The 26,837-nt window shown below is 30.9% G+C and overlaps 1 protein-coding gene, 1 non-coding gene and 1 pseudogene across 2 annotated transcripts; all 3 read left to right on the top strand.

The window, feature by feature from the left end:
- The first annotated feature begins 13,961 nt into the window (after positions 1-13,961).
- TRNAK-UUU (transfer RNA lysine (anticodon UUU)) lies at positions 13,962-14,033 on the top strand. Its single transcript has one exon. It is a non-coding gene; the product is annotated as a tRNA-Lys (tRNA).
- A 2,347-nt stretch (positions 14,034-16,380) lies between these two features.
- On the top strand, positions 16,381-18,741 carry LOC112724070 (novel plant SNARE 13-like; annotated as a pseudogene).
- Positions 18,742-20,517: 1,776 nt separating this feature from the next.
- LOC112722696 (protein FAR1-RELATED SEQUENCE 5) lies at positions 20,518-25,913 on the top strand. Its single transcript, XM_072207306.1, has 5 exons — positions 20,518-20,641; positions 21,838-22,241; positions 22,344-22,999; positions 23,862-23,987; positions 25,665-25,913. Exons 2-3 carry the CDS (start codon positions 21,845-21,847, stop codon positions 22,613-22,615), a joined length of 669 nt encoding a protein of 222 aa, XP_072063407.1. The 5' UTR covers positions 20,518-20,641; positions 21,838-21,844; the 3' UTR covers positions 22,616-22,999; positions 23,862-23,987; positions 25,665-25,913.
- Positions 25,914-26,837: the final 924 nt, after the last annotated feature.

Here is a 26,837-nt window from a genome sequence, read left to right as displayed (position 1 = left end):
TTACTTTGGTATATTTAAATTTTAAATACAATTTATTTGTTTTGATAAAAACGATGACTATTTTGAAATAAAATAAATGATTGATATATTTTGAGAGAATAACGAATGCTCTGCTTGTTGGAAACATTTCCAACTTGGTAATTATTGTAACTTTATTGGCTTTTTGTTGGTTTTTATAGGACATAAGAAATAAGAACCTCATTTATGTTCCTTTAAACTCAGTTGTCTTGTTTGGAGCTTTTAAATAAACACTACTTTATTACTAATAATCCCTGTGTTCCAATTTAGTAGCTAAGTCATTTGGAGTGGAGGTTGACATGCACTAACATCTCTATCATTAATTTTGTACAAAGATCAAAATTAGAAAACAGAAAATAAATCTTTTGAATAGCAGAAGGGGTATGTTATGCTATTAATTTTGTTCAATAGCAATTGGAATGTCATTGTTCTATTCACACATAAAGGCTTACTTGAACTATTCAAACTAAACAAGGATAATGTGGCTTTCCCCTTTCCCATTAATCATGTATATCAGATTCCCCATCCTTCTGTTTGCTTTTCAGTGTTCACTTAACTGTTGACTTGTTGGCAGTGGTCCTCTACAGTTATCTTCCTGTGGTCCATATTTATTGATTTAAATAAATTGGAGTAAGGATTTGCCCCTGGCCTGTTTGAAAGCTAATTTAGTAGTGGTTCACATGCACATGAACACAATATATGTTAGGTTCATTCGGAGATGTTTTAAGATACAAAGTAGAGCTAGTGATACAAAAATAATGAAAAAAAAAATTGTTTTAAAATAAATTATGTATATATTTTTTTTTAAAAAATATATTTGTGTCACTTAATATCTTATATAGTATTAAAGCTCATGTGCATGCAAGGTAAATAATTTTTTTAAGATTTGTATTTGTACAATATGTTGTATCAAGATATTTTTAATTAAAATGTTTGTTTGAAAACGAACTAAATAATAATAGGGGAAATATTATATACTCTTACATCATACGTTTAATTCACGCTTTAAAAATATTTACAACTAATCATTTTAATTTACAATATTAAAAGTTATGTTAAAAAAAATTAAAAACACTAAGTTATAAACTACTTATTATATATACTGTGCATAATAAAATAAATATACTATAAGTTGCATGTAACAATCTTTTTATTAAATAGAGGAGTATGTGATTCTTATGCTTATTTGTTATAGGGAAGGGGAAATTAGAGAGATAGGGAAAGGGATATTTAGATTGAACCCTAAACTTCAATTGAATCTCTAGTTTTACTTGGTTCAATGACTAATCTATTTTTCAAAACCTCACAAGAAACATACTTTTTTTTAAATAAGTGGCAAAATAGGGAAATTATATTTTATTAAACGACTTCTGCATTTGAATTTTTTGTAGGGACATTTGAATAGTTATTTAGAAGGTATATGCAAAATTTTGGATTAAAATTTAATCTTCAAATATTTCTTTTATTTTAAAAAAATTGAGCATTCACATTATTAATTAGTAAAGCATATGAAATATAGTTCTAATAAAATAATAATTAATTAATTCTTCAGTGTAGCTAGAAATTTAGTTTTTATAGATAATCTACACAATACCAAGCCATTTACAACTCTGACCAATCTTGTGTTATTGGCGGCAATGAAATTTTAACATATACAGAGATCATATTTTAAAAAAAAAAATTCACATTGTTCTTAATGCTTATCATTTTATCAAAGTAAAAGCAGTCTTGAAATGAAATAAATATCATACGTGTCTTATTATAGATAAAATAAAATATATTTAAAAATAAATATTATCATGTGATTTAAAAAATAAAAAATTTATATATGTACAATTTTAAAAAAAATTAAAATTAATATTAAAATTTATTTTACGTAAAATTATATTAATTTTGAAGTAATTAAAATTAAGATGTATGAATAAATTTTATATTATATTTTATACAAATTAACATGTATAGTGAGAAGATTAGAAGAATAAATTTGTGTGTATAATAATCAAAATATATCTATAGCATGATGTATAAATATAGTCATAATTGACAAAGCGAGTATACAAGAGATATTTTTAATTTATATTTAACTTGTTTACAGATGTCATTCATCGAACTGTATATTAAGTTTGTATATTAAGTTTGAACAATTTTAAGGAGACCAAAATATCAAATGAAAATATTACAATAATAATAGCAAAAAAGAGTTTAAAAGTAACTATGAAATTATTAGAGAAATTCCACAATTATATTTAGCTTCTACCAATAATTAATAAAATTTAAATATATCTAAAATATAATTCTAATACTTATGATCAAACACACCCAAAAATATATTCCCTAGTGTATACACTATATCATATCAACAACATTACCTAAATTCAGTAATACATAACATCTAAATACAATATGTTATGTTATAATACTATCATTTAATTGTTATAAACAATATTATCTATAATATTATCATTATTATTTTTATTAAATTATAAAACTAAAAAAAATACTTACTTACATTATTAGAATAATTAACAATGAAAAGTTCATAACGATCAACATCTTTTATTTTAGGTCTCTTCGACATTGTTGGTTTCTTCTTGCCGGTGTAAGAAAGAGGTGACTGAAGTTCCTTTCTTTTTCTTGGAGGTTTGAAGAAGAGAATATTCAAAGTGAGATGAGAATATGTAAGAGTGAATATTCAATGATAAAAAGATGTGAAAAAGAGAGAACGAGTGATAGAGAGCAAAAATGAAGCGCGGTCCGCTATATGGGAGACATGTTGTCTGAATGACACAAATCAGACTATTAAATTACTCTCTTGTCAACTTGAATTGTTTGATTTACTCTTGGCTGTCATCTACAACGGCGTTAAACACCAAATTCTACAATAAGGCTACATTACACGATATTTAACTCTATTTCAAAATTAAAAAATGGTGGAGTGGTAATGCTTAAAAATTATGTTAAAATTGAATGCAAAATCTTAGCATGTTTTGCTATTAGTATGTTGTGATTGATTTAATTACATAGCTGAAAACAAATATTAAGCTAAAGAGACTTCGTACTCTTTGAATTTGATATTTTACAAACAACTCATTTACCTTATGAACATTCATAATTTTAAGATAAATTGTCTCAATTGTCTCAATTTATTTATTTTTCAAGTGATATTATTAAGTATGATTTCTTAAGTTCTTATTATACATTTTTAAGAAAGATTAAATAAAAATATATAAGAACAAATATTATATAATAAACAATCACACTTCATAATATCATTTAAACAAAAAATTGATTAATCAATTTTTACAATCTTCAACTTCCTCCTTTTTAGATTATTGCATCATCTCATTGGGTTGCTTCTTCCTCTCTAGTCTTTTTACCTCGTTACTTTCCCTTTCTAATTATATATTATACTAATGTAAGACTTGTGCGTAGACAAATGTTAATTCATTATAAAATTTTGTTAATTCTTATTCATTGATACTAATAGTTGTTGCTTTTAATTTAGAAAAGTCTTCCTATATAAAAATTTATTGTAGAGTGTATAAGATTATTTCATCATCTACTCTTTAGAGGCTGAATAATATTATTTTTCTAGCCCATATATATTAACAGAATCTCCTTAAACATGAAACCTATTATATTTGTGTGTTTAAATAAATATTGTTACACTGTGTTGCTGTTATACAATTCAAAAAATTAAAACTTTAAATGAAAATAGTTTATATTAAAGTTACAAAAATAACGAATACTAAGTGACATTTAATTATATTATTAGACCCTTAGTGTATGCTGGTTTATAAATCTATTTTATTTCTTATTTTCTTAATCTATGCGCAAATAAGCTCATATATAAATAACAAAATTTTTCGCAAATTGCATGAATTGTGGTTAATATTCTTTTATTATATTGATGTTTAATCTAGTTATAAAAAATAAGTATATAAAATTTAAAATGGTTAATATTAATTTGTATTTTTTTAATTATTTTTTTTAAATGAAGATATTTGGAACACATTTTAACTGATTTTAGAAAAATAAATAAGTAAACATGTGTTAGCAAGAGTGGGGGATATTCCACCTCACTAATAGGCTGCGATCAGATTCACAAAAAGGAAAATTAGTGAATTACTTTACATGGATACATCAACATTTTGAAGTTATGAGATTATGATTGTGCATTTACTTTCTTTTCTTTGATTTGATCTGCCTTCTTTCTGCAAAGTTGAATTGCCTCTCTATTCCAAAGGAGCAAAGTCATACTGCTAGTACCATCATAGACAATCACTTCAATCTTGTACCTATCATCCAACTCGTATTTTATAAGTTTTACTCTCTATTTGTTTTTATAGAGCTAATAATAGAATTCAAAATGAAATACAGTCTTCATATTATAGTGCTGTCCATTTAAAAAAAATTGTCATTTAGTGATAAGTTTTATTATCTAGTTTAAATACCTAACCTGATTGAGGCAATTCTTGCTGTGTCCACAATCCTTAAATTCATATCTTTTAATGGTAGAAGTTTTAATTTTTTTTTTTTTGGGCACTTTCTACATACTTTGTAGAGCCAATCATTCTTTCCAGCATTGATAGAAATAATAGTTGCAGCAATCCAACATGCAGCTATCTATTTAGAACTCAATTAGGCACTTTAATCAATTTCTAACATTAACATATTTATATAAAAATAAATTAATTAGTGAATGCTTCCATTAGTTTACCTCTACAGCATTTAGGACCTCTTCAATGGTCTTCATTCCCACAGATCCCTGCTTCAGTTCATCAGCCGCAGACCAAGCTCTCTGAGTTGAAACTTGACTAATCTTAATTGAGTTTAGTGGTGCACCACTCAAGGGCCTACACAATTCAATGTAATATTGAATTTATAAAACTTTTGACCGATATTAAATGTGCTAGATACAAACTGGTTAAAGTTTAAACAAACAAACATGTTTTTAAAACTAACCACCTCTTTTAAATTCCTCTCAATGTGGATGTTGAAGATATAAAAGTGGCTTTAAACGGTGGTTTTGCCGTTTCACTGGGATGCTTTGAAATATTGCAGCACAACAATAAAAGATTCTACACTTTCTTTTTCAAGGTGTGGTTGGATTTGATCCACCATCTCCCCAAACAAAGTACACCCAATCCTGTTGTTCCTATTGAAAACATAAGGATGCATCATATTATTTTATAGTTTGAAAATATGTTTACACATATTAGTCAATTTTCCAAAATAGCACATACTCTAAGTCTTCTAACACAATAACCAGACGTTTGGTTTTCTTGTCTTTACTAGTAATTAAATCCTTGGGTTTTCCTTTTCAACTACTTTAGCAATCATATCTAAAGAGCAAGAACCATCAATAAATGATGACTATCAGTCTTAAAAAATAGATTTCGAACGAATTTCACACAACAACTTTTGAATCAGTATAAGTAATACTTACTAAACAGATATGTGTCGTCCAACCTTTCAGCATTTAACAAATTCGAAATAGACTTGAAACAGAATGCTTCAAGAGGGTAGCTTGGGATGTTTACATGCGTGACCATTGTCTGTTGAAAAAATATTAGTACCCAATTGCTATTGGTAGTCCTTGGCTTAAATTTGTTACCTGTAACTATGAAGTTACGCATAAGGTACATCTGGAACTCAAAGATATTGTCCCTCCACCTAGCAACAACACACTTGGGTATGGATCCATGAATCCTATCGTCCTAAAATTAGTGTAGACTCGAGAAATAAATATCAGTAAATTAAAAAATAAATACTTGCACAGTAACTGTTGTTCTTATGTGAGTGGCCGACTCCAAGGTATAGCTCGTTTTTCTTATGCTCGGACTCGCTTTTCCTTAGACAAGAAGGATGATACATCGATTTTCTCCAAGAATGACGACGATGGGCACCTGCAAAGGCACCTCGTGAGTCACTTGTATTTATAAAGTTGTTGTGTTTGGGACGGTTATAAGTATTTCCAAAACTGCTTTGCAGAGCTTTAGCTAATTATCTCGTAACTAATTGTGTTTTAGTGACTTTGTTTAGAGAGATTTGCGGAGAGATTCATGTGCTGATTTGGGTTGGCACATAGTTGTTTGATTTTATAAGATAAGTCCGTTAGGAGAGCAAAACACGTACTCTCCATGTACTCCTGATATAGCACGTGTTTATTTAGTTTTAACCATGTTCGGATTTATAGTTTTACCTGAGTCAAGTTATAGCCGATAGATCACAGCCCCCAAACTTGACATGTGAAAGTTTTCAATTAAACAGGTTGAGCTTCTAACCTATAAATCGGAATTGTGATTATAGCAGCCCCCAAGCTCAACTTGTTGGATTGAGAAAGAAAGAAAAAAGAAAAACATTGGTAGTGAAAAAGTTATATTGAAAGATTGTGAACGATCGAAGAACAGATGAAACAGATAAACAAATAAATAAATAAAGATGGATAAAAAAGATTAGAAAGTGATATAGTTATGTCTGTCTATAAATTGGTTATGCAATGAGTGATAGTCCCCAAAGTTAGTTAGTCGACATGTATTCAAAAACAACTGAATGATAAGAGTTGTTCGATCAATGTAGTTGTGTGGGGATACTTTTCTGTTTAAAAATAATTTTTCATGGCATGCATATAGTATTTGATTAACGCGAACTGAAAAGTTCGAAAATATGTATTCGGAATCGATTGTATGATCATAGTATATAATGATCGATTGTCTTGAGAATTTTTTCAACCCACAACAAGTTATTGATGAATTTCTTGCCCAAAGCAATTAATTATTGAATATTGAGTGAATAATAAAGATTTGTAACATAAATAAAATGGGTTGAAAGTAAAATACATAAATTATTGTAAAATAGAAAAATAAAAAGGATGAGCCAATCACCATATATCAAGTAACGATGATTGCTAATTGAGATAATTGCTAATTGAGTTTGTTTTTTGATCAGTAAAAAAAAGTCATTTTTGTCGGATTGATTAATAGCCAATTTTATTTTCGGATGGATGGATTGATTGATTTTGATATATGAATGATAAAATATATACATAATGTGAAGCAATTCGAATATATAGAGTAGTAGATACTTCATAAGAAGTTATGATATATTGAAATTTGACATAAAAATTTATATGAGCAAATTAGATCATGCATATACATGATTTTACCGAAATAGAAATGTCAACCTCGACTTATAGGTCAAAGTTCATAAGTTATAACTCGGTCTGAGTTGATGAAGGAGGAGGTGAAATTCGCTCATGAGCTATGATTGAGGTCCTACAAAAAAAAATAACAAGTGAAAAAAAAATGTGGGACAACATTAAAGTTAGGCCTTTATTTTTGTATATTTGGATTAGATAAGTTCTAATTTATGATACTATGAATGATAATGACAATTTCATCTACGAAAATTTTGGCTGAGTATAATGAAAAAGTAATATAGCAGTAGTCGTATAAGTAGTAGTTTTAGTTTAGTATCACCTAATTGGATGAGATCTTGTTAAAATTTTATAAATTTTCAATAGATAGCAAAATACATAAATAAAAGTTTTGGAGTAATTGTCCTACAATAATATATAGCAACCAAGTTTTTTAATTTTAGGCATTTGAATTATAAAATTAAGTGATTAATCATTCTCATAAGTTGAAGGTAAAAAATTAAAGACACATCAAATATGTCCTATTCCAATCATCAATATATTAAGAAGAAATTTTGTTAAATAGATCGAAAAAATAAACTAAGAAACTCATAGAAAGGTAAAGGAGTAAGTCCTTTCGCATATAACATTTTTTGCATAATTCATCAAACTAATAGCATCAATATCTTCACAAGTTGATTTTGAATCCCTATTTGTGCTGACATTATAAATACATATTTTGAATTTATTGGCTAAAGTTAAAACTAAGTTCCGTCATTCCGAATAATTGAAGAAAATAAAAAAAAACATGAATAAGACAGCATGAGCATTGAGTAATTAGGATGCAGTTGAAGAACAAGCAATAATTACTAATAATAACAATATAAACAATAAACAGAGAAGTTTTCAATAATAATACATGAAAAGAATTGAAAAAGAATAAGAAAAAATGTAACTTATTAACGTGTCAATAGAAATAAGTATTATGCTGTTTTGCTAAAAACCAATAAGAAAGTGTCGTTACCATTGTAAGCTACTTAAAATTTTTATTGTCAGTAACATAAGAAGAAAAAAGAGGAATCGGCATAAGAATAAATACTGTGAATAGAGCAGAGCAATGTAAAATAAGAAATAAAGCAAATACTCATTTACAAGTAATACGTGAATTTAAAATGAATATAAAAAGATTCACTATTACTAAAAGGATAGAATAAATGATAAATTTTTGAAAATTTGTTCAAAAATATTGTAAAAAATTGTTAAATTTAGTTAAAAAATTCGAACATAACTCCAACTTTATGAATTTCAGTGGAGCAGAAATTAGTTTAGTCGGCCAGCAGAAATTAGTTTACTCGGCCCCTTTTCTTGTTTCCCTCGTTTTTTACTCCCGTTCGGCCATTTTCTTTACCTCCACTTGGAGGGTGATGTTCATTGCCACCGTTCATCATGAGTAGGTGGGGGAACAACATCATCCGCCATGGAGCTGCAAAATAATATCAAAAGGTTGTTGTGGGATTATTAATTTAGTCCCACGGTGGGCGTCAAATGTTCTTGTGTGAGTGGCTCTTGTTTCCCTCGTTTTTACTTCCGTTCGGCCATTTTCTTTACCTCCACTTGGAGGGTGATGTTCATTGCCACCGAGTAGGTGGGGAACAACATCATCCACCATGGAGCTGCAAAATAATATCAAAAGGTTGTTGTGGGATTATTAATTTCGTCCCTACGGTGGGCGCCAAATGTTCTTGTGTGAGTGGCCGACTCCAAGGTATAGCTCGTTTTTTTTATGCTTGGACTCACTTTTCCTTAGACAAGAAGGATGATACGTCGGTTTTCTCTAAGAACCGCGGCGATGGACACCTACAAAGGCATTCTAACGCTCAAGTTAGTAAGAGTAAAAGATAAATATGAAGTTATTCAGAATGAATAATGTCCCTGTGACACTTGTATTTATAAAGTTGTTGTGTTTACGACGGTTATAAGTATTTCCAAAATTGTTTTGCGGAGCTTCAGCTAATTATCTCGTAACTGTGTTTTAGTGACCTTGTTTAGAGAGATTTGCGGAGAGATTCTTGTGCTAATTTGGGTTGGCACGTGTTTATTTAGTTTTAATCAGGTTCTGATTTATAGTTTTACCTGAGTCGAACTATAGCCGACGAGTCAACTGTGATATATAAAAAGATTAGCTACTTTGCTGTCTTGAAAAATTATTTCTATTGATCCAAGTTCTTTCTCATTATACTGATTTTGAGCCTCCCAAATCCTCACTACATATACGTTGAAATTCTATGCTAATTTTCTTAGATTGATATCGAATAAGTAATCAAATGTTTTAGCTATTATGCTTTATTTTCGGTGTTTAATTTTTCCCACAAAATAAAAGCAGATTATTCAAAGGGAGGGATTACTTTTTCTTTTTTTTTTTTCTGAGGATGGAGGAAGAATATTTAAAAGGAGGCTCTTTTTTCTTTTTAAAGATGACTGAAGATAAAAGAAGAGTATTTAAAAAAAAAAATTTTTTTTTACTGAAAATGGAGAGACAGAATATTTAAAAGAAGAGTTAGAATAAACAATTTAAAATGTTAAAAATTATAATATAAGTAATAGGTATAAAGATTTTGAAAATCTGAATATTCTTTATTTTTGCACAATGTGTAATGTGTAAGTCTATTGGATAATATAAATGACTTTCTTTTAGCTTTCTTTTATAATTGATACTTGTCAAACATTGGAGTGCAACACTTATTGTTCAATGATTACTCTACTTATCAAGCAGATAACCTTAAAATGCTCTCCTATTATATATAAAGAGATGAAGAGATTGTATACTATATATATAGTGAATTTTAGCATGAGCCTGTTTAAACCAGGCGTCTTGCCGTTGCACGCCTCGTACTCTTTGCGATGTTGGCAGATTAAGCGTAAGACACGTGTAGAGTTATATTAGAATGACATGATATTTGCTACCTAAATAGAGTTGTGACCGGTCTTTCAATAATTGAATAATTGGCTTTGGTTATTGGGCTTGATATATAAATATCAATATATTACATGCCAAATTTTTAAATGAACGTTTGTTATAAAGTGGACCGTTAAGATAGGCTGTTGAATCTATTTTTGAAGATTTTTTATTTTTGTTGTCAATTAGAGTTGTTAAAAAATTTTTATTACTAGAGATATAGCATTACAATGAAAAAAAGAATTGATGTTAAGCAAATGAATTAAAAAAATTGTACTAAAAAATGAACACATAAATATCTTCGGTTCGAAAGAAGTGAGGAGAGATAAAAAATGAGGTAGCTTTCGTTCTATAAAGTGCAGTGAATGAAACAAGAACAAGGAACAATGCAAATTGGAACTCACTGTGACTTCATCCTCTCTAAAATTCTACACAATTTTCTTCTTTTTTCTTGACTTTTTTTTTACATTTTATTTTTTATTTTTTTTATAAATTTTTGGGCTATTTGAGCCTGTATTAAAAGTTGTAAAACAAATTGGAGTTAGCTTATGCATTTTACAGCTTAGTCCTAATTATTTTGATAGAATAAATAGTCATTTTCAATAAAAAAATATTATCATTTCTAAATTAATTAATAACACTTGACAAAAAATTAATTAATAATATCACTTTTAATTATTTTTCTTTGAGGTAACTACCAAATCGGTACTCGGAAGATTCTGACGCTGACAAAATGGTACCTGACTTTTGTTATTGACAAAATAGTCCCTAAAAGATTTTAAAATTTGACAAGCGTGTCCCCGAGCTCGCCGGAGCAAATTTCCGGCAAGCACAATGCTGACATGGCCACCGTATTTTGGTGACCTGGCAAGCCACCTCCCAAACCCTAATTCTTCCTTCCCCAACGCAGACTCCCTTTCCTCTTCCTCCCCATTACAGCCCCCAATACACACTCCCCCTTCCCTTTCCTTTCCCATCGCAGCCCTCTTCCCTTTCCCTGCCTCTCATATCATCTCATCTCATCTCATTTATGTAACGAAGAAGAACAAAAATCTGATACCTCAAAATCACATCCTTTCACAGCATTCACAAACCAAAACGAGAATTTGAGAAGAAGAAGAAGAAAAATAAGAAGAAGAAGGAATAATGGATCTAGCACTAGAGGAGCTGCAATTCCTGAACATCCCAGAAATCTTGAGAGAATCAATCTCAATTTCAAAAAGATCACTGAAGACGTTCTATCTCATAACCCTAACCCTAATTTTTCCTCTCTGATTCGCAATCCTCGCACACTCACTCTTCACACACCCATTTCTCACTCAGTTTCAGAACCCTTATCAGGACTCTTCCCAGGCTAACCATGAATGGACTCTTCTCCTCACAATCCAGTTCTGCTACCTTCTCTTCCTCTTCGCCTTCTCTCTCCTCTCCATCACCGCCGTCGTCTTCACCGTCGCTTCCCTCTACACCAACAAAGATGTCTCCTTTTTCTCCACCGTCTTCGCAATCTCCAAAGTCTTCAAGCGTTTTGTTCATCACTTACCTCTGGGTCACGCTTTTGATGTTCATCTATAATTTTGTCTTCGTGATTTTCTTGGTTTTGCTTATTATAGCAATTGATATCCTTCTCTTCCTCTGCTGTTTTTTGCGATTATTGTGAATGTGTTGGTCATTGTGAATCTGGATGTATGATCAAAAGAAAAGAAATTGGGGGGGGGGGTTTGTAACTGAATTTTTTTCTTCTTTTTCTATCTGTGTCTTTATATGATCTGCGATGAGAGGAAGAGGGAAGTGGGCTGCGATGGAGAGGAAAAGGGAAGGGAGAGTGTACGTTAGGGGGCTGCGATGGGAGGAAGAGAAAAGGGGGTTGCGATGGAGGGAGGGAGAGGGGGTTGCGTTGGGTAGGGGGTGGGCTGCGATGGGGAGGAAGATGGAGGGGGAGTCTGCGTTAGGGAAGGAGGAAAGGGAGAGGGAAGAGGGCTGCGATGGGGAAGGAGGAAAGGGAGAGGGAAGAGGGCTGCGATGGAGAAGGAAAGGGAAGGGGGGAGTGTGTATTGGGGGCTGCAATGGGGAGGAAGAGGAAAGGGAGTCTGCGTTGGGGAAGGAGGAATTAGGGTTTGGGAGGTGGCTTGCCAGGTCACCAAAATACGGTGGCCATGTCAGTATTGTGCTTGCCGGAGATTTGCTCCGGCGAGCTCAGGGACACGCTTGTCAAATTTTAAAATTTTTTAGGGACTATTTTGTCAATAACAAAAGTCAGGTACCATTTTGTCAGCGTCAGAATCTTCCGGGTACCGATTTGGTAGTTACCTCTTTTTCTTTTTTTGGGTGATCTTTTGGCATAGGTGGAATAGAAATTTATTGGTGAAGATATTGGAGGATGGAAAGAAAGTTCCTACTAGCAAGTAGCAAGGCTAGCATATTCATATTAGTATATAATATACAACCTAACTTAGATGTTCTTAATTCTAGAATGGTTATTTATGTAATAATATAAGATCGTTCACTTTCTAATAACATGTTTTCATTCTTTTTTAACAAGCACGGGCATGATAGGTAGATTAAACGGTTTTAGTATGTATCATTTCTCTAATTAATTTATTCATGTCATTTGTCATTTTGATTTTTTGGTATTGTTTATATTCTGACCCAATAAATAAAAGGCAAACTCAACAGAGATAATGTATTTAGGAGTGGCAATGGGTAAGATAAGGTAGAATTTGGATCTAACCCTAACTCTACTCGCGGATTAAGAATATTTTAACCTTAATTCTATCCGCTCTTAACTATAACTTGATGATAATTTAAAATAGAATTAACTTTTATGTAAAAAAAATATTAAATTATCAATTAATGATTTTCTTTTAATGGCTAAGGATCTTTTTTATTTAGTGAGAGGTTTTTGGTTTAACATCTACTTAAAACATATTTTTATATAAGTATATAACATATACATATATAGAGTGCGGGTTGGTCGGGTAGGGTTGAGGTTCAACCCGCACCCTACCCTACCCGCACTCTACTCTACCCGTTGCGGATCGGGTTGGCAACCCTACCCGACCGGATGGGGTCGAATTAGGTACCCGCAGGTAAGGTACATATTGCCACCCCTAGATGTATACATCTGAGAATCTCGACTGGAATCTTTATCTTCTCTTGATAAGATAAGTTCTAACAAACTTTTAAGATAAAGGGAACAGTTATTCATCAGAAAAAATGAAACTATTCCAACAAAGGTGGTTATCGACTCTACTATAAATACACTGACAGGTACCATCCCCACCTCCTCACGAAAAACTTAGACAGGTGCCAAACGCCACCACACAAAGGAATTTGGACCTCACGTTCAGGTCCAAATCAATATTTCAGTAACTCAAAATAGGTATTGTTTTCAACTACCTATTCAAGACTCTCTCAATTAACGACAAACCTTGATATATTATTATATATTCTTTTATTTTTAAAACAATTGTCAAATTATTTTTAAAAGGACATATTTTAAGAAAAAGAATAAATATTAGCATAAAAAGAAATAAAACAAATGAGTTTTAGTAAAGTTTGAGTGGATAAATAAATATTTTTCTCAAATAAATGAAATTATGTAATTTTTTTTTGTCCAATTATCACAATTCAAAGAAGTTCGTTAGTAAGAAATTAAAATATTAGGGTACGTTTAATTTGTATTTTTATTTTTATTATTTTATTTTTATCTCTTATTTTTATTTTTTCTTAATTAAATACCGAAAAAAACACATTAAAATGAAAACATATCTTAATAGTTGTTTTCCTTTTTCAAATTAATTTACATAATTTAATTATATTAATAATTATGTAAACTTAAAAATACATGCCGTCTTAACTCAGCGGTAGAGCGCGTGGCTTTTAACCACGTGGTCGTGGGTTCGATCCCCACAGACGGCGTTAACAACTCGGTCTCGCAATTGAATATCTTAAACTTCAGTGAATAAATAAAAAATTAAAATATATCAAACTAAATTAAGCATTATAAAATAATGATAAACAGAAGGAACTTCTCAACATTTTAACTAATTTTCTCATGATTTCACTTGTTCACAAATAAACCCGGTTTTGCAGTTGAACATTTTTTCAACATGGACCTTCAATTTTAGCATAATTTTTACCAGTTTCAGTGCTTCACCCATGTTTGACATTTTATCAACATGGACCTTCAATTTTAGCATAATTTTTATCAATTTCAGTGCTTCACCCATGTTTGACATTTTATCAGTGGGAAGTCTCCTGACGCTTGACGACCAAGGTGTGGTTTTTGCTTTTTATATAAATAAATAAAATAAAATGATTATTTTTTTAAATACAAAATGAAATTGTACATCATTTCAGTCATGGTGCCTGCAAATTGGAGATTGAAATTATCTTTTTATATCTGCCCACTGACACCTGCAAAATGAGACGATAAGACGCCTACAAAATAGAGCAGCTGGATGGATAAGGAATGATCATATTAAATATTCCTACTTAAATAATAATAAGCTTGGATGTTTCACAAAAAGAGAGAAGGGGTTGTTAAGAATAGGTTTAGATTTCATTTTTTATTTTTATTTTTTAAAAATAATTTTTATTTTCAATTTTTCACATTTAAATTTTTTTAAAAGATACCTTATTTTTAAATGTTGAAAATAATAAAAATATATTTAGGCGGTCTATTTTTAAAATGTATTTTTTAATATTTTAAAATATAAAATTATATTTTTATTAAATGTACGTTTTTAGTTATTTATTTTTTTATTAAGTTAACAATTTATTTTTATATAATATCAAACATGAAATATATTTGTTAAATTTATAGTAAATTTATTTCTAAAATTTAGGATTGAAAAAGTATATTTGTTAAATTTTTTTATTTAGTACTGAATACGTACTACCTAATTTAAAAGAGTTATAGTCACCAAAAAAATTAAAAGAGTTATGGTAAATAATAGATTAACTTACTAGTCTTATTTTTTAATGGTTGATCTATATAAATGCAATTAATTATTTTAAGATTGTAATTTATTTCATATTTGATATTATATAAAAATAAACTATTCTTAAACTTAGAAGTAAGAATCAGCAGCATCATTGAGATTCCCTTGATCATCAAATGATAGAGAACTTAGCCAATGAAATGAGTCAATAGTTAGAGAAGACATAGCATAAAAAGAATGAAAACAAAACTAAATAAATAAATACAACATCACAAGCCCAACAAAATTGATCTTTTGATAAAATTGAAACAAAATAATAAAAAAGGTTGCTGAAAAAATCAACAAAAAAAAACATATATAAAAAAAAAAGAGAAAGCGGAATAACCTGAGAATTGGGGAGCATGATGGGAGAATCAAGCAATACAGTGGGACTAATGTTAGGGTATAGTGATGCATGGTGATGCAGAGCAACAAAATGGAGATACAGGAACAAAAAGGATCGCAGTTTATGGACGTTTGCAATTCACACACACAAACTGCGACGACACTCCTACCGCAGATTATTTGCAGTTTAGTATCTATTTTGTAAAATGTGTATTTTGATAAAATTAGAAGCTAAATTATTTATTTTGGTAAATTGTCCTTTTCATTACGAAATCAAAAAATAGTTTTCACATCTCTAATCACTGAATTATTACTGTAATAATTTATCAAGTATTTAATTATTTATAACTTCTTATTAAATTAAAATAAAAAAATTCTAAACCTATAACATAAAAACTCAATTTAGTAAATAAATTAATAAAATTAAAATATATCAAACTAAATTAAACATAATAAAAATATAAATTAATATCTTATAAATAATATTTAATCTTTTCATATCACAAATATTTAAAACAGCTGTCATATATTGTGCATGTGTTTGGAATGTGATTAACGTTGCTGGTAGAATAGGTCTTTAGGTTTTGAATGATTGTTGAAATTGGGATGATTACTGGTTGAAATGTAACTATAATTGAATTTGAGTCGTGAGAAGTGTGATGAATGTTGTTTTTGGGGGACTTCAGGTTTAATGATGCTTGAGAGAGGGGTTTTAAAGAACAACGTTGCCTGCTTTGGCTATAAAAGGAATAAGGATAGGGCTTGATAGGAGGCTAGTGGTTACAGTGGAAATGCATGATCATGGTGGTAGCGAAGTGTTTGTGTTTATTTATTTATTTTTAATGAATTTACTTTCTTCCAGAAATGGCTTCCAGAGGCCGGATAAAATTAAAGATTCCCATAGACAAAGTAGTCAATTGGAAGATCTCACGCAGAAGATGAGGGAATGCAAAAGGTAAGCAATGTACATTTTATGTAGTTGCAGTGACTCACTCAGTGAGATCCCACAAATACAAATTTTAGTCTGAAGGAAAAGATCAGTTTTATACAAAATATCCACTTTCATGATTTGATTTTCCTCATAGGTTGGCATGGTGGAATTTAGTTTGCTACCACTAATATCAAATGAGCAATGTTACATGGCCCAGCAAATATTATTATTTTTTGCCAGCATTTAGCCAACAATAATTTACACTTATATTTACATACGTTTTGCACACAAAAAATATATAATTTATATCTATATTTATTAGAGTTTTGCACACATGAATCAATACAGTTTGCACCTATAAATCAATATAATTTACACTTATATTTTTTAGAATTTACACACATAAATTAATAAAATAACAATTTAGTATTTGTGCTAGTCAAATGATGGCAAAAAATATTAAAAGTTACTAGTTCTTAAGAGTTTCTCATATCAAATATAGGAGACATGAGTTATCTATTAGATTTTACATCCATATTTCACAAGGTGTAAATGATTGAAGTAATTTTTCTTTCCCATATGACACTACCAAAAAGTGAAAATTTATGCTATTTTGACATATTTGAAAATTTCCTTTTGAAGGCTTTTCCCATCATTGTTAAAATATGAAACGTTATGTTCTGGTTTCAGGTTGATAAAGGAGTTTGATCGTGAAATTAAAGACGGGGAGGGAAGAAATCCCCCATAAGTGAACAAGCAACTCAATGACGAAAATCAATCGATGGTCAATGCCCAAAACATTTTTTTTTCTTTTTTCTTGCTTATGTTGCGAATATAGTATCTATATCCATCAGTTTGGAAAGGGATGCAAAATCCTTCATGTATCCTGAATAAGTAAAAGCATCATATCATGCTTTCAACAGTAACAGCTTTATGAATAATTAGATAGCATAGCAATTACTTTCTCAGCATTGTCATGACATCAAATAAGTGATCTACATTTGTTCCTCAAAAGCTTTTGATTTTGTGCATTGTATCTTCATGCATTCAAGCAGCCAATTCATATTCTAACATGTAGTTGTCCTTGCAGATCAAGGAGCTAAACTCATATGTGGCATTGAGAAAAACGGAAGTAAATATTGATATTTCTATTTATCTAGTCTGAATAAAAATTTCTGTTAACATACAATTGGGCCCTACATGTATAAATACATATGTGATTTAATTTATTTTCACTGTGTATTTGTATTTCAGCATGTATTTATATTGGTAGCTGACTTTGGTGGCTGATTTTGGTATACATATAGTGTAACTCTTCTATAAAATAAGTACTTTTAGAACTAAAAACCCAAACACAAAATAACTTATTATATATAGTTATTTATTATTTAAGCTATTTTTTCAAAAAAAGTTTAATTAAGCTGTTTACTCAGATTGGCCTTAGTCCTCTGAGTTATGAAAGGAGGATTTGTACTGTCACTTTTATAGTTTATGTTTAACAGCTACACAATAAGAAAATTGAGCTTTTTGATATGGGAGCAGGTGAACCTACAGCTGAAGAAAATGTTGAATTGGCTTCAGGTAAAATGTTCAGTGGAAGTTGTAGTTGAACTACAATGCCATACAAATGGACGAAACTGATCAGGCTATTGAAAGATCTAAGCAGGTGAATTAATTCAGACTTTTGACTCCATTTCCCCGGCAGCTTTGTTCTTAACCCTTCAAAACATGTAGGTTGTATGCCAAACCATTGAAGTCTGATTTACTTCTTGCATGTTTTAAGAATGGAGTCTAAACTATCACATTTTTAACCTTTTTGTTTCTAAATACCACAGACTGAGCAAATGGGTTGCATTGTCAATGAGCTTGACTCTATTCAGTTCTCAATTAAGGCATCCCAACTTGTGAAGGAGATTCGTAGAAAGGTCACTGTGTTTTTTGTTTCTTACATGCATTATCTTCTTTGCTTCAATAGTGTCATGTAACTAAACTATCTTTCCCCATTATCAGGTAGCTACAGGCAAGTGCATTATGCTTTTCCTATTCCTTATCATCTGAGGTGTAATCGCCATTATTGTGGTGAAGGTACTATATTCATGTGTTAAAAATTACTAAACCAAGATGCTCCAACAATTTATTTTAAAGAAGCATTTATAGTGCTGCTCTAAACTTCTATTTTTGCTGGGCTCTGCAGATCTTGAATCCCAACAACAAAGATATTACGGATATTTCGGGATTGGCTCCTCCAGCTCAGACCAGGAGACTTTTGTATCTAAGGAGCAGAGAACATTTTGATTGATTCCAACATTATTTGAAGAAAGAGTTTTCTCCATCCTATTCCTACCAACTTGATTCTTGTACCTGTCACTATGAGAGGATTGCTTTGAGGGGGCATTCATTTTGGTCTCTGTAATTTGAAATTTTTAAAATTTCTTGCATATCCTGTTTGTGGTTCTGTACTTGTATGTAAATCACAGAGGAACAACTTTGTGCCATTTTTCTTTATTTAACATTGGGAAATCGTAGGGGATAGGAAAGAAACAATACTCTACTAGTCTACTGTCTATATGTCATATGTGGTGTGTACATGTCTCATTCAAAGGAGTTTTATGTTATGAATATTTCTGTAATCTACACATTCATCTTTTCAACAATTTCTGTAGGATCTGTTTGTAAATTACATGTATTCTAAGTTATGCTTGCGCTTGCATTTGCACTTGTTCCTTTTTTCCCCCTGAATATTCGTTCCTTTTCTCAAACTATACCATATTAAATTCACTCTACTTTTAGCATGTATTAAGAGGCTGTTTTGTGGGTGAAAATGCTGTGAAAATTTGATGTTAATGAGAAATAACTTGCAACAGGATCATTTTACTGTCTATATCTAATCTAACTAAAAGAATTTCATGCAGGTTAACAAGGGATCCTGCTTGAACAATACATGCTCCTACAATTACAAACGCAAACTATTATGCTGCCTTAGAAGTCATAGTATAGTTGTGCTTTAGAGTTGCTATTTTGCTTTCCTTTTTTTTTTAATGGTTTTACATGGTCTTCATCCTATGTTAATTCCTAAGTTGTTAATATAAATAACTTATGACTTTAGTATTAAGAAGTCATTGTTTAATGACTTTTGACTTTTCTATAATTTGCCCGCCACTTATCCTTAACATTTTCTGTAGGATGGGTTTATAAATTGCATGTACGATATTCGCTTCATTATACTTTTGGCATGTATTAAGAGGCCATTTTTCAGGTGTGAATGATGTGAAAAATTAATGTTGATGAGATGTAACCTTTTTTTTGACAGATTGATGAGATGTAACTTACTTGCAAAAAGGATCATTATACTGTCTAAATTTAACTTAAAAAATTGCCTGTAATAAGTCAAAATGGTTTACTTGCAAATTATCTTTCAACATGTGCTCCTATGATAACAAACACGAAGATAACATCCATGAGGAACCGAAAATTGATTACATAAAGCAATAACTCTCATGTTTTTAGAACCGTGTTAATTGTCTTATTGTGGTTATTTATATGATAATAAACTAACTGAAAACCATATGTTATTATATTAATGAAACTTATGAAAAAATAAGAAAGATATCATAAAACGCATACAAAAAGCTTTAATAAACAAAATTAGATATTTAAAATAGTTCTTAAATTTGGATGTTACATTATGGGTGTGAAAATTATCCCATATAACACGAATTCTGAATTTTATTTTCCTGTTGCACTATTTTGTCTAGCTAGGTACTTGCAATATAAGTTAACTAAGTAAACCTTGATGAAAGATTTAGGCATTTAGCCATGTTTTTCAGTTGTTAATCAATGTTTTTGTTAGACATCAGAGGCACAGCAATTTTGGACGACAAATGCATTGTATGCGGAAAAAAGCTCTTGGCACTACGCTTATAGTTTAGAAGGTTTAGTTTGGTTAGTCTTACATCGAGAAGAGCACGAAGAAAGAGACGAGGTTTTAGTATAAAAGAAAATATTGAATAATTAAAACATAGCTTTCCCGGTTTTTGGACTAAGATCAAGTGAAGTATGGTGAGTTTTAACCTGCACGTGGTCAAATGAGGTTAATGGAGAACCTTTTACCTCTGATACAGGTTAGTGCTATTTGTACACTACCTTTCAGCCACTTTCACCTCTTGCGATTTCTTCTCTTCTCGCATAAAGGGTTTCATTGCATGCCCTTCAATTCTCTTCTTTTCGATTACGCCAACCTCACTACTCACTTTCTTCTCTTCTCCACGGTTCTCTTTGTTTTGCTTTGCGCTGTTTTTAGTTCTTGTTATCTTAGGGTTTTGACTATAAGTTTTGATTCAATGGAATCTACAAACTCGAATTGATGAGATTTATGTTTAATTTACTTCATATGTTAATTTTTTATTCTTGATTTGATTTTAATTTTTTGATTATATCTTAGGGTTTTTGATTCTTGTTATCTTAGGCTTATGCTTCTGATATATATGGCTTCATTATGTCATTTAGATCCTTTTACATCATGTACGTTATGTGATTATATCCTGAAAAGTTTATGTTATAAATTTGTGTAATGAAAAAAATGTTTAGCTTCTGGATTGTAGTCAAATTGGTAGTTTGCATGTTTGAAATTTCTGCATTTGCTTAGATTAGATGATGATGCTGATTCTATGAATGTGTTGGGGTTTAGTGTTATATTTGACTATTAAATTTGATTATGATATTTACCGAGTTTGATTATATTTAGGATTAGTGTTATATTTGACTACTGAGTTTGATTATACATGTTTATTGAGTTTGATTATACTCAGGTTCAGTACTTGACAACTAATTTGTCTTGTTCATTCATAGAAAATTGAGAGCGTTTTTATGCCTGATTTGATTTTAAATTTTTGATTATCTATGGTTTAGGTTGTTCCAAGCATAGGAATGGCATCCTCCTCTGTATGTTCTAGAACTGATTATCGAAGATAATAAATTGATCCACTAAAGAAGACAAATCCAACTTTCAAGCCAAAATTGTAAAGTTAGGATTATTGTGAAAAGGGATAAGAAGATGGAATATGTGTTAACCTTTGTGAATATCCAACACAACCATGCTATTAGTCCTAGCATGACAAAGACCCTGAGAAAGAATAGGGAACTAAGCTTGCATGCCAAACGGATAGCTGAGATCAATGACCAAGCTGGTGTTACAATGAGAAACACCACAATTATATATTTTAAGTTAATTATATATACTTTGGTTTTTGCATGTGTTTGATGGATAGGGATAGGTAGAATAGAATGAATTTGCTGCTGCTGTGCATAATATATTGAGTTTGATTATGTACTCTTGTTTTTGCATATGTTTGATGTATAGGGATAGGTAGAATAGAATAAATTTGCTACTACTGCTCTGCATGATATACTAAGTTTGATTGTTTGATTTAGTCAGTTTGATTATGTTCTCTTGTTTTTATTATAGGTATGATATGCCTTTTGTCTCATTTGTTGGGGTTAACCACCATGGCCAATCATTGCTACTTGGTTGCGCTCTTCTTTCATGCGAAGAAGAGAGTTCCTTTGTTTGGTTATTTGATTGTTGGATACGATGTATGGGTGGCAAGCTGCCTATTGGCATATTGACGGATCAATGCAAAGTTTTGCGGAATGTCATTGAAAAATCATTGCCAATGACACAATATCGATGGTGTATTTGGCATATCATGAAGAAAATTTCAGCAAAAATAGGAGCATGCAAGCAATTTAACGAGATTAGTGCTGACATTACACATATTGTGTGGGATTCTAGATCTAAGGAAGCATTTGAGAGCTCTTGGATTGATTTTATCAACAGATTCAGTTTGCATGATAATAATTGGTTAGCAGGTATTTTATCAGTTTGATTATCTTATATATACTGTTTGATTATTTATCATTTATTAATCAATATGCCTTACAAATTTGATTATACCCATTTTATGGTTTCAGGTTTGTACGAAGAACGTGACAGGTGGGTCCTTATTTTTCTTAGTAACAGTTTTTGGGTAGGCATGCGTATCACTCAAATGAGTGAAAGCATGCATGCATTTATGAAGGGCTACCTAACCTCAAAGAGCAACTTGCAACAATTTGTAACACAATATGACAACCGTCTTGCAAATAAAGCTCAACAAGAATATGAATTGGATGTTGCCAGTTTCAATACCATTATCCCTTGTGCAACTGCCTCTGCTATTGAAAAACAGTTTCGGTTGTGCTAAACATGCATACCACATTCAGCCACTATTTTCAGCCACTGTATTTATATATGTATACAATACAAAATACAAAATTCAAAAATTAAAAATAAAAACCCCACTCTCAACCTTACTTTCACGCTCTGAAACAATGTTCTTCTTTCTCCTTCCCTTACTCTCACTTTCACTCTCCGACGCGACTCCTTCCTCATCCTCATTCTCAACGGTGATTCTCCTTCCCTTTCTCTGCGGCGGCACGATTCTCCTTCCCTCTCTCTCCAGTGGCACGATTCTCCTTTGCTCTCTTTCAGGCACGGTTGCGATTCTCCTACCTCTGTCTCAGGCGTGGTGCTCTCTGTCTCAAGAACGAATTTTATCGACGGCATTTTCCTTGTTTGATTCTGCAAGGTAAATTTCTATTTCTTGTTTCATTATGCATTTTCCTTGTTTTATTCTATCAGCTTCTTCGACAGCATTTTTTTATTCATTTTCAGCTTTTATCAGCTTCTTCGACTGAATTTTTCTTCGTCATTTTGAGTTTCTATAAATGAATTTGTGTTGTGCATAGTTTGTACTAAAAATATTTAAGTTAGGGTTTTGAATTGAAGTCTCAGTGTGCTAATTTTAACAATTGATTATTAGTAGACTATTAATTGATTATAACTGGATTTTTATGATGATATGAGTTGGAGTATGTTTGATTATTATACTAAATGAGTTTGATTATGCTCAGTTTTTAAAAATTATATTATAGCATAGTTAGATGTTTTCCAATACTCTTGTCAACATTTATGTCAGAATTGGCAATTTGTTTTGCATACGGAAGCTGTTTGCTGAAATGCCCCAAAGGAAACACTGTTTCCTAGTCTTGTTTGATTTCAGGATATGCACAAAATGGTATGCCTGATGACGCTTGTATTTTATTCAAAGAGATGATTTCTGCTGGCCTCATGCCAAATAACTATGCCATTGGCAGTGCCCTTCGAGCTTGCTAAGACGGAGGTCCAACTAGGCTTAAACTTGGCATGGATATTCATGCCTTAATTTCTAAGTCTCCATTTTTTTAGACTTAAACAAATGTGATATCTATAGCATGTTTGATTATATCTGGATTTTTGTGATATGATTTGGAGTCTATTTAATTATGCTCGGCTTTTAAAACATGATATTACAGCATGTTTGATTATAGCATACTTGATATTTGATTATTGAGTTTTAACTTTTTTTTACTTTTTGAATTTGATTGGATTTTAGTTGTTTAATTTTCTAGTTTTGAAATATGCAAGAGAAGACTGCACCAAAACGAGTAGAAAGAGAACCAGAAAACAGGGACACCAAAGAAAATAAAAGAAAAAATGTATCCAAAGAAACTTTGAAGAAGATGGAGTGGAGAAAGGTATTTTGGCTTTATTTTTTTTTTTTATCTTTTATGCTAGATTTTTTTCCATCTGATAAGGTCTTTGCATGCTCTGATTTTATTATGCAGAGTGCATTACTAAATATTAGTTTATACAACGAAACAAATGCTACTATAGCTAACACATGCTGTATTTTAGTGTTTGATTATTATCTCTGAATTTCAGAAATAATATCCACTGAATGCAGTGTTGAGTTCAAATATTTTATTTTGCCACTTTAGCTAACACATACTGTAAGTGATGATTCCAAAGCATGATACATGGCCACTGTGTGTGTGTGTGTGCAGTAAAGAGAAGTGTGAGTTGCATTTGATCCAATTATTGGTCTTTTCTGTTGATTAACTTGCAACTTTCAAAGTTTGACCTATAATTTTGGGTTTCCAATAAAGTTGCTATCAATGTGTCCATGATCTATATCTAGCTGCATTGCACTAATTAAGTAAAAACATTATTCACAGTAACCTCCAACACTAGTCTTACATAGGTCTGGTTGATTATTAACACTACGTCACAAGCTAAGCGCTTATTAATAATTAATTATTAAAGTTTAGAAAATTAATTAATTAATCAATTAATAAAGAAGCACGAAGAATCTACAGGTTCTTTTAGTTGGAAACCAGTTCATCATCAATTCACAATTCAAGAAACAGCATTCCTTCTTGTTATATATAGTCAACATGGTCTAAAAATTAAGTGTTAGTAACGGTAATTAATAAGAAAATGTGTCACTAATAGGAACTCTAATCTAATCCTTTTTTTTTTCCTGCAATGCAGTAATGGTAATTAATAAGAAGGGAAAAGGGGAGATTCAGTATTCTACTATTCTCATTCTATATAGCAACTACATAGTTTGATTACAATGTTATTCATATAGATGTTACATTATTGCCTTACTGAAATGTTTATTATTTTAACTAATTGCAAGTTGCTAATTTGAATTGAAACTGAGCACGCTACTACTTTATATCTATGATTTGATTAGAATATGATTACTATTTTCATTCATGTAGTGCTATATATATGTTGACACGAGAAGCGCACCAAACTTGTTAGCGACACTTTCTTCTGATTATTTGAATGATGGGTAACGCAACGAAATCCGAGCAATGGGTTTTGGATCTCTCTTGGGTATTCCCAAGGAGAATTTAAACCATGATTTGATTTTGGCCTTTGCAAATCCCTATAATCCCTCCAAATTTCATTTTCTCACTCCAATAGGAAAAGTAGATGTTACTTGGGATTCAGTTGTAACTGTCTTGGGATTGCGTGCATATGGTAATAATTAAAACTTCTTTAAGATCCTTTGGTTTTATTAATTAGGATTGACTGTATAAATCAAACATGCTGTATAACATGTTTTAAGATCCTTCATTATGTTGCTATTAAATTTGATTTTTAATATCACTTGATTGGTATAGGAGTATAACTATATATTGAATATGAATCTTGCATTACTGATGACTTGCTTGTTGAACTTTTTACATATTGAAGCTATTGATGTTAAAAATATCGTGCTATGCTGAGTTTGATTATCATGTTGACTACTGAGTTTGATTATACATATTTACTGAGTTTGATTATACTTTGAGTTTGATTATACATGTTTACCGATTTTGATTATAATCATATTTCTCTCATTATTTTCTTTAAAATAGGTGACTTACTCAAGGAGGTAACTAAAGAGCATGAGCCCATGCTTTTAGAGTTCAAGAAAAAAAGTCCAAATGCTTTGAGACAAATCATATTAGAAAATCCAAGAGGGGGTCCCAGATTTAGGAGAGCTTTCTTGTTGTATACATTTATAACATTTTTGTTACTAATAAATACAAAAATAGCTCGGGATAAAATTTTTCTATTTGTAATTGATGTTGATAATCCAATGAAGTACAATTAGATTAGATGCATTGTTGATGGCCTTGCTGATAGAGTTAACAACTTTAAAGAAGAAGTGGTGTCAAGTTTGAATGGGTGCATATATGTGCTTCAGGTATTTTTCATTTAAACTAATTTTTTCTTTGACTATTATCTAAAGCATGTTCGATTATAATATAATTTTAATTAATAAAATTCAGATTTTATACTTCCATAAGCAAAAATATGGACCCTTTGATTTTGAGAAAGAAGCACAACCGCCTTGGCTTCCCCATTGGATAAAGGAACTCATTTCTGCCCAAATAGCATTAGAAAGAAAAAGTTCATCGGTACTTACATTGTCCGCTCTCTAAAATTTCATTTTCTATCCATAATGAATGAATTTTCACTAATTATGCATGTCTTATAGGGGCTGGTTAGGTCAAAAGAAGAGCAACTTGTGCCTAAACAGCCAGTTCGACCAAAGAAAAGCGTTGTGAAAGAGGCCACCAAAGTGGAAAAAGAGTAAAGTGAAAAGAAAAAAGTGGTAGACAGCCCTAAGAAGGATAAAAAAGAATTGAGGTAAGAAGATTCTACAAAACCAACCAAAGTGAAAAGACAACAAAATGGAAAGAGAAAAATAGTAGACAGTCCTAATAAGGACAAAAAAGAATTGAGGCAAGAAGACTCTACAAATCAAAGAGAGAAAAGAAGCAAGAAGGAGGAGCAAACACAAGTTCCAATGAAAAGTAAGTTACTTTGGCATTCCCACCATTCTCTGTTTTGACTTTTCAGCACTCATGTATACTTCATTCACTTTCGTACATGATGTTAAAAATTAATAATTACTTGCTTCCTTTGATTATACATGTTTACATATTTACAAAGTTTGATTATACTCTGAGTTTGATTATACATATTTTTAAAGTTTGATTATACTCAGGTTTAGTGCTATATTTGACTACTGAGTTTGATTA

Source organism: Arachis hypogaea, chromosome 11 (assembly GCF_003086295.3).
Source record: "Arachis hypogaea cultivar Tifrunner chromosome 11, arahy.Tifrunner.gnm2.J5K5, whole genome shotgun sequence".
NCBI classification, from domain to species: domain Eukaryota; kingdom Viridiplantae; phylum Streptophyta; class Magnoliopsida; order Fabales; family Fabaceae; genus Arachis; species Arachis hypogaea.
Note: the sequence above shows the minus strand (reverse complement) of the source record. Positions and strands in the feature narration are given on the sequence as shown.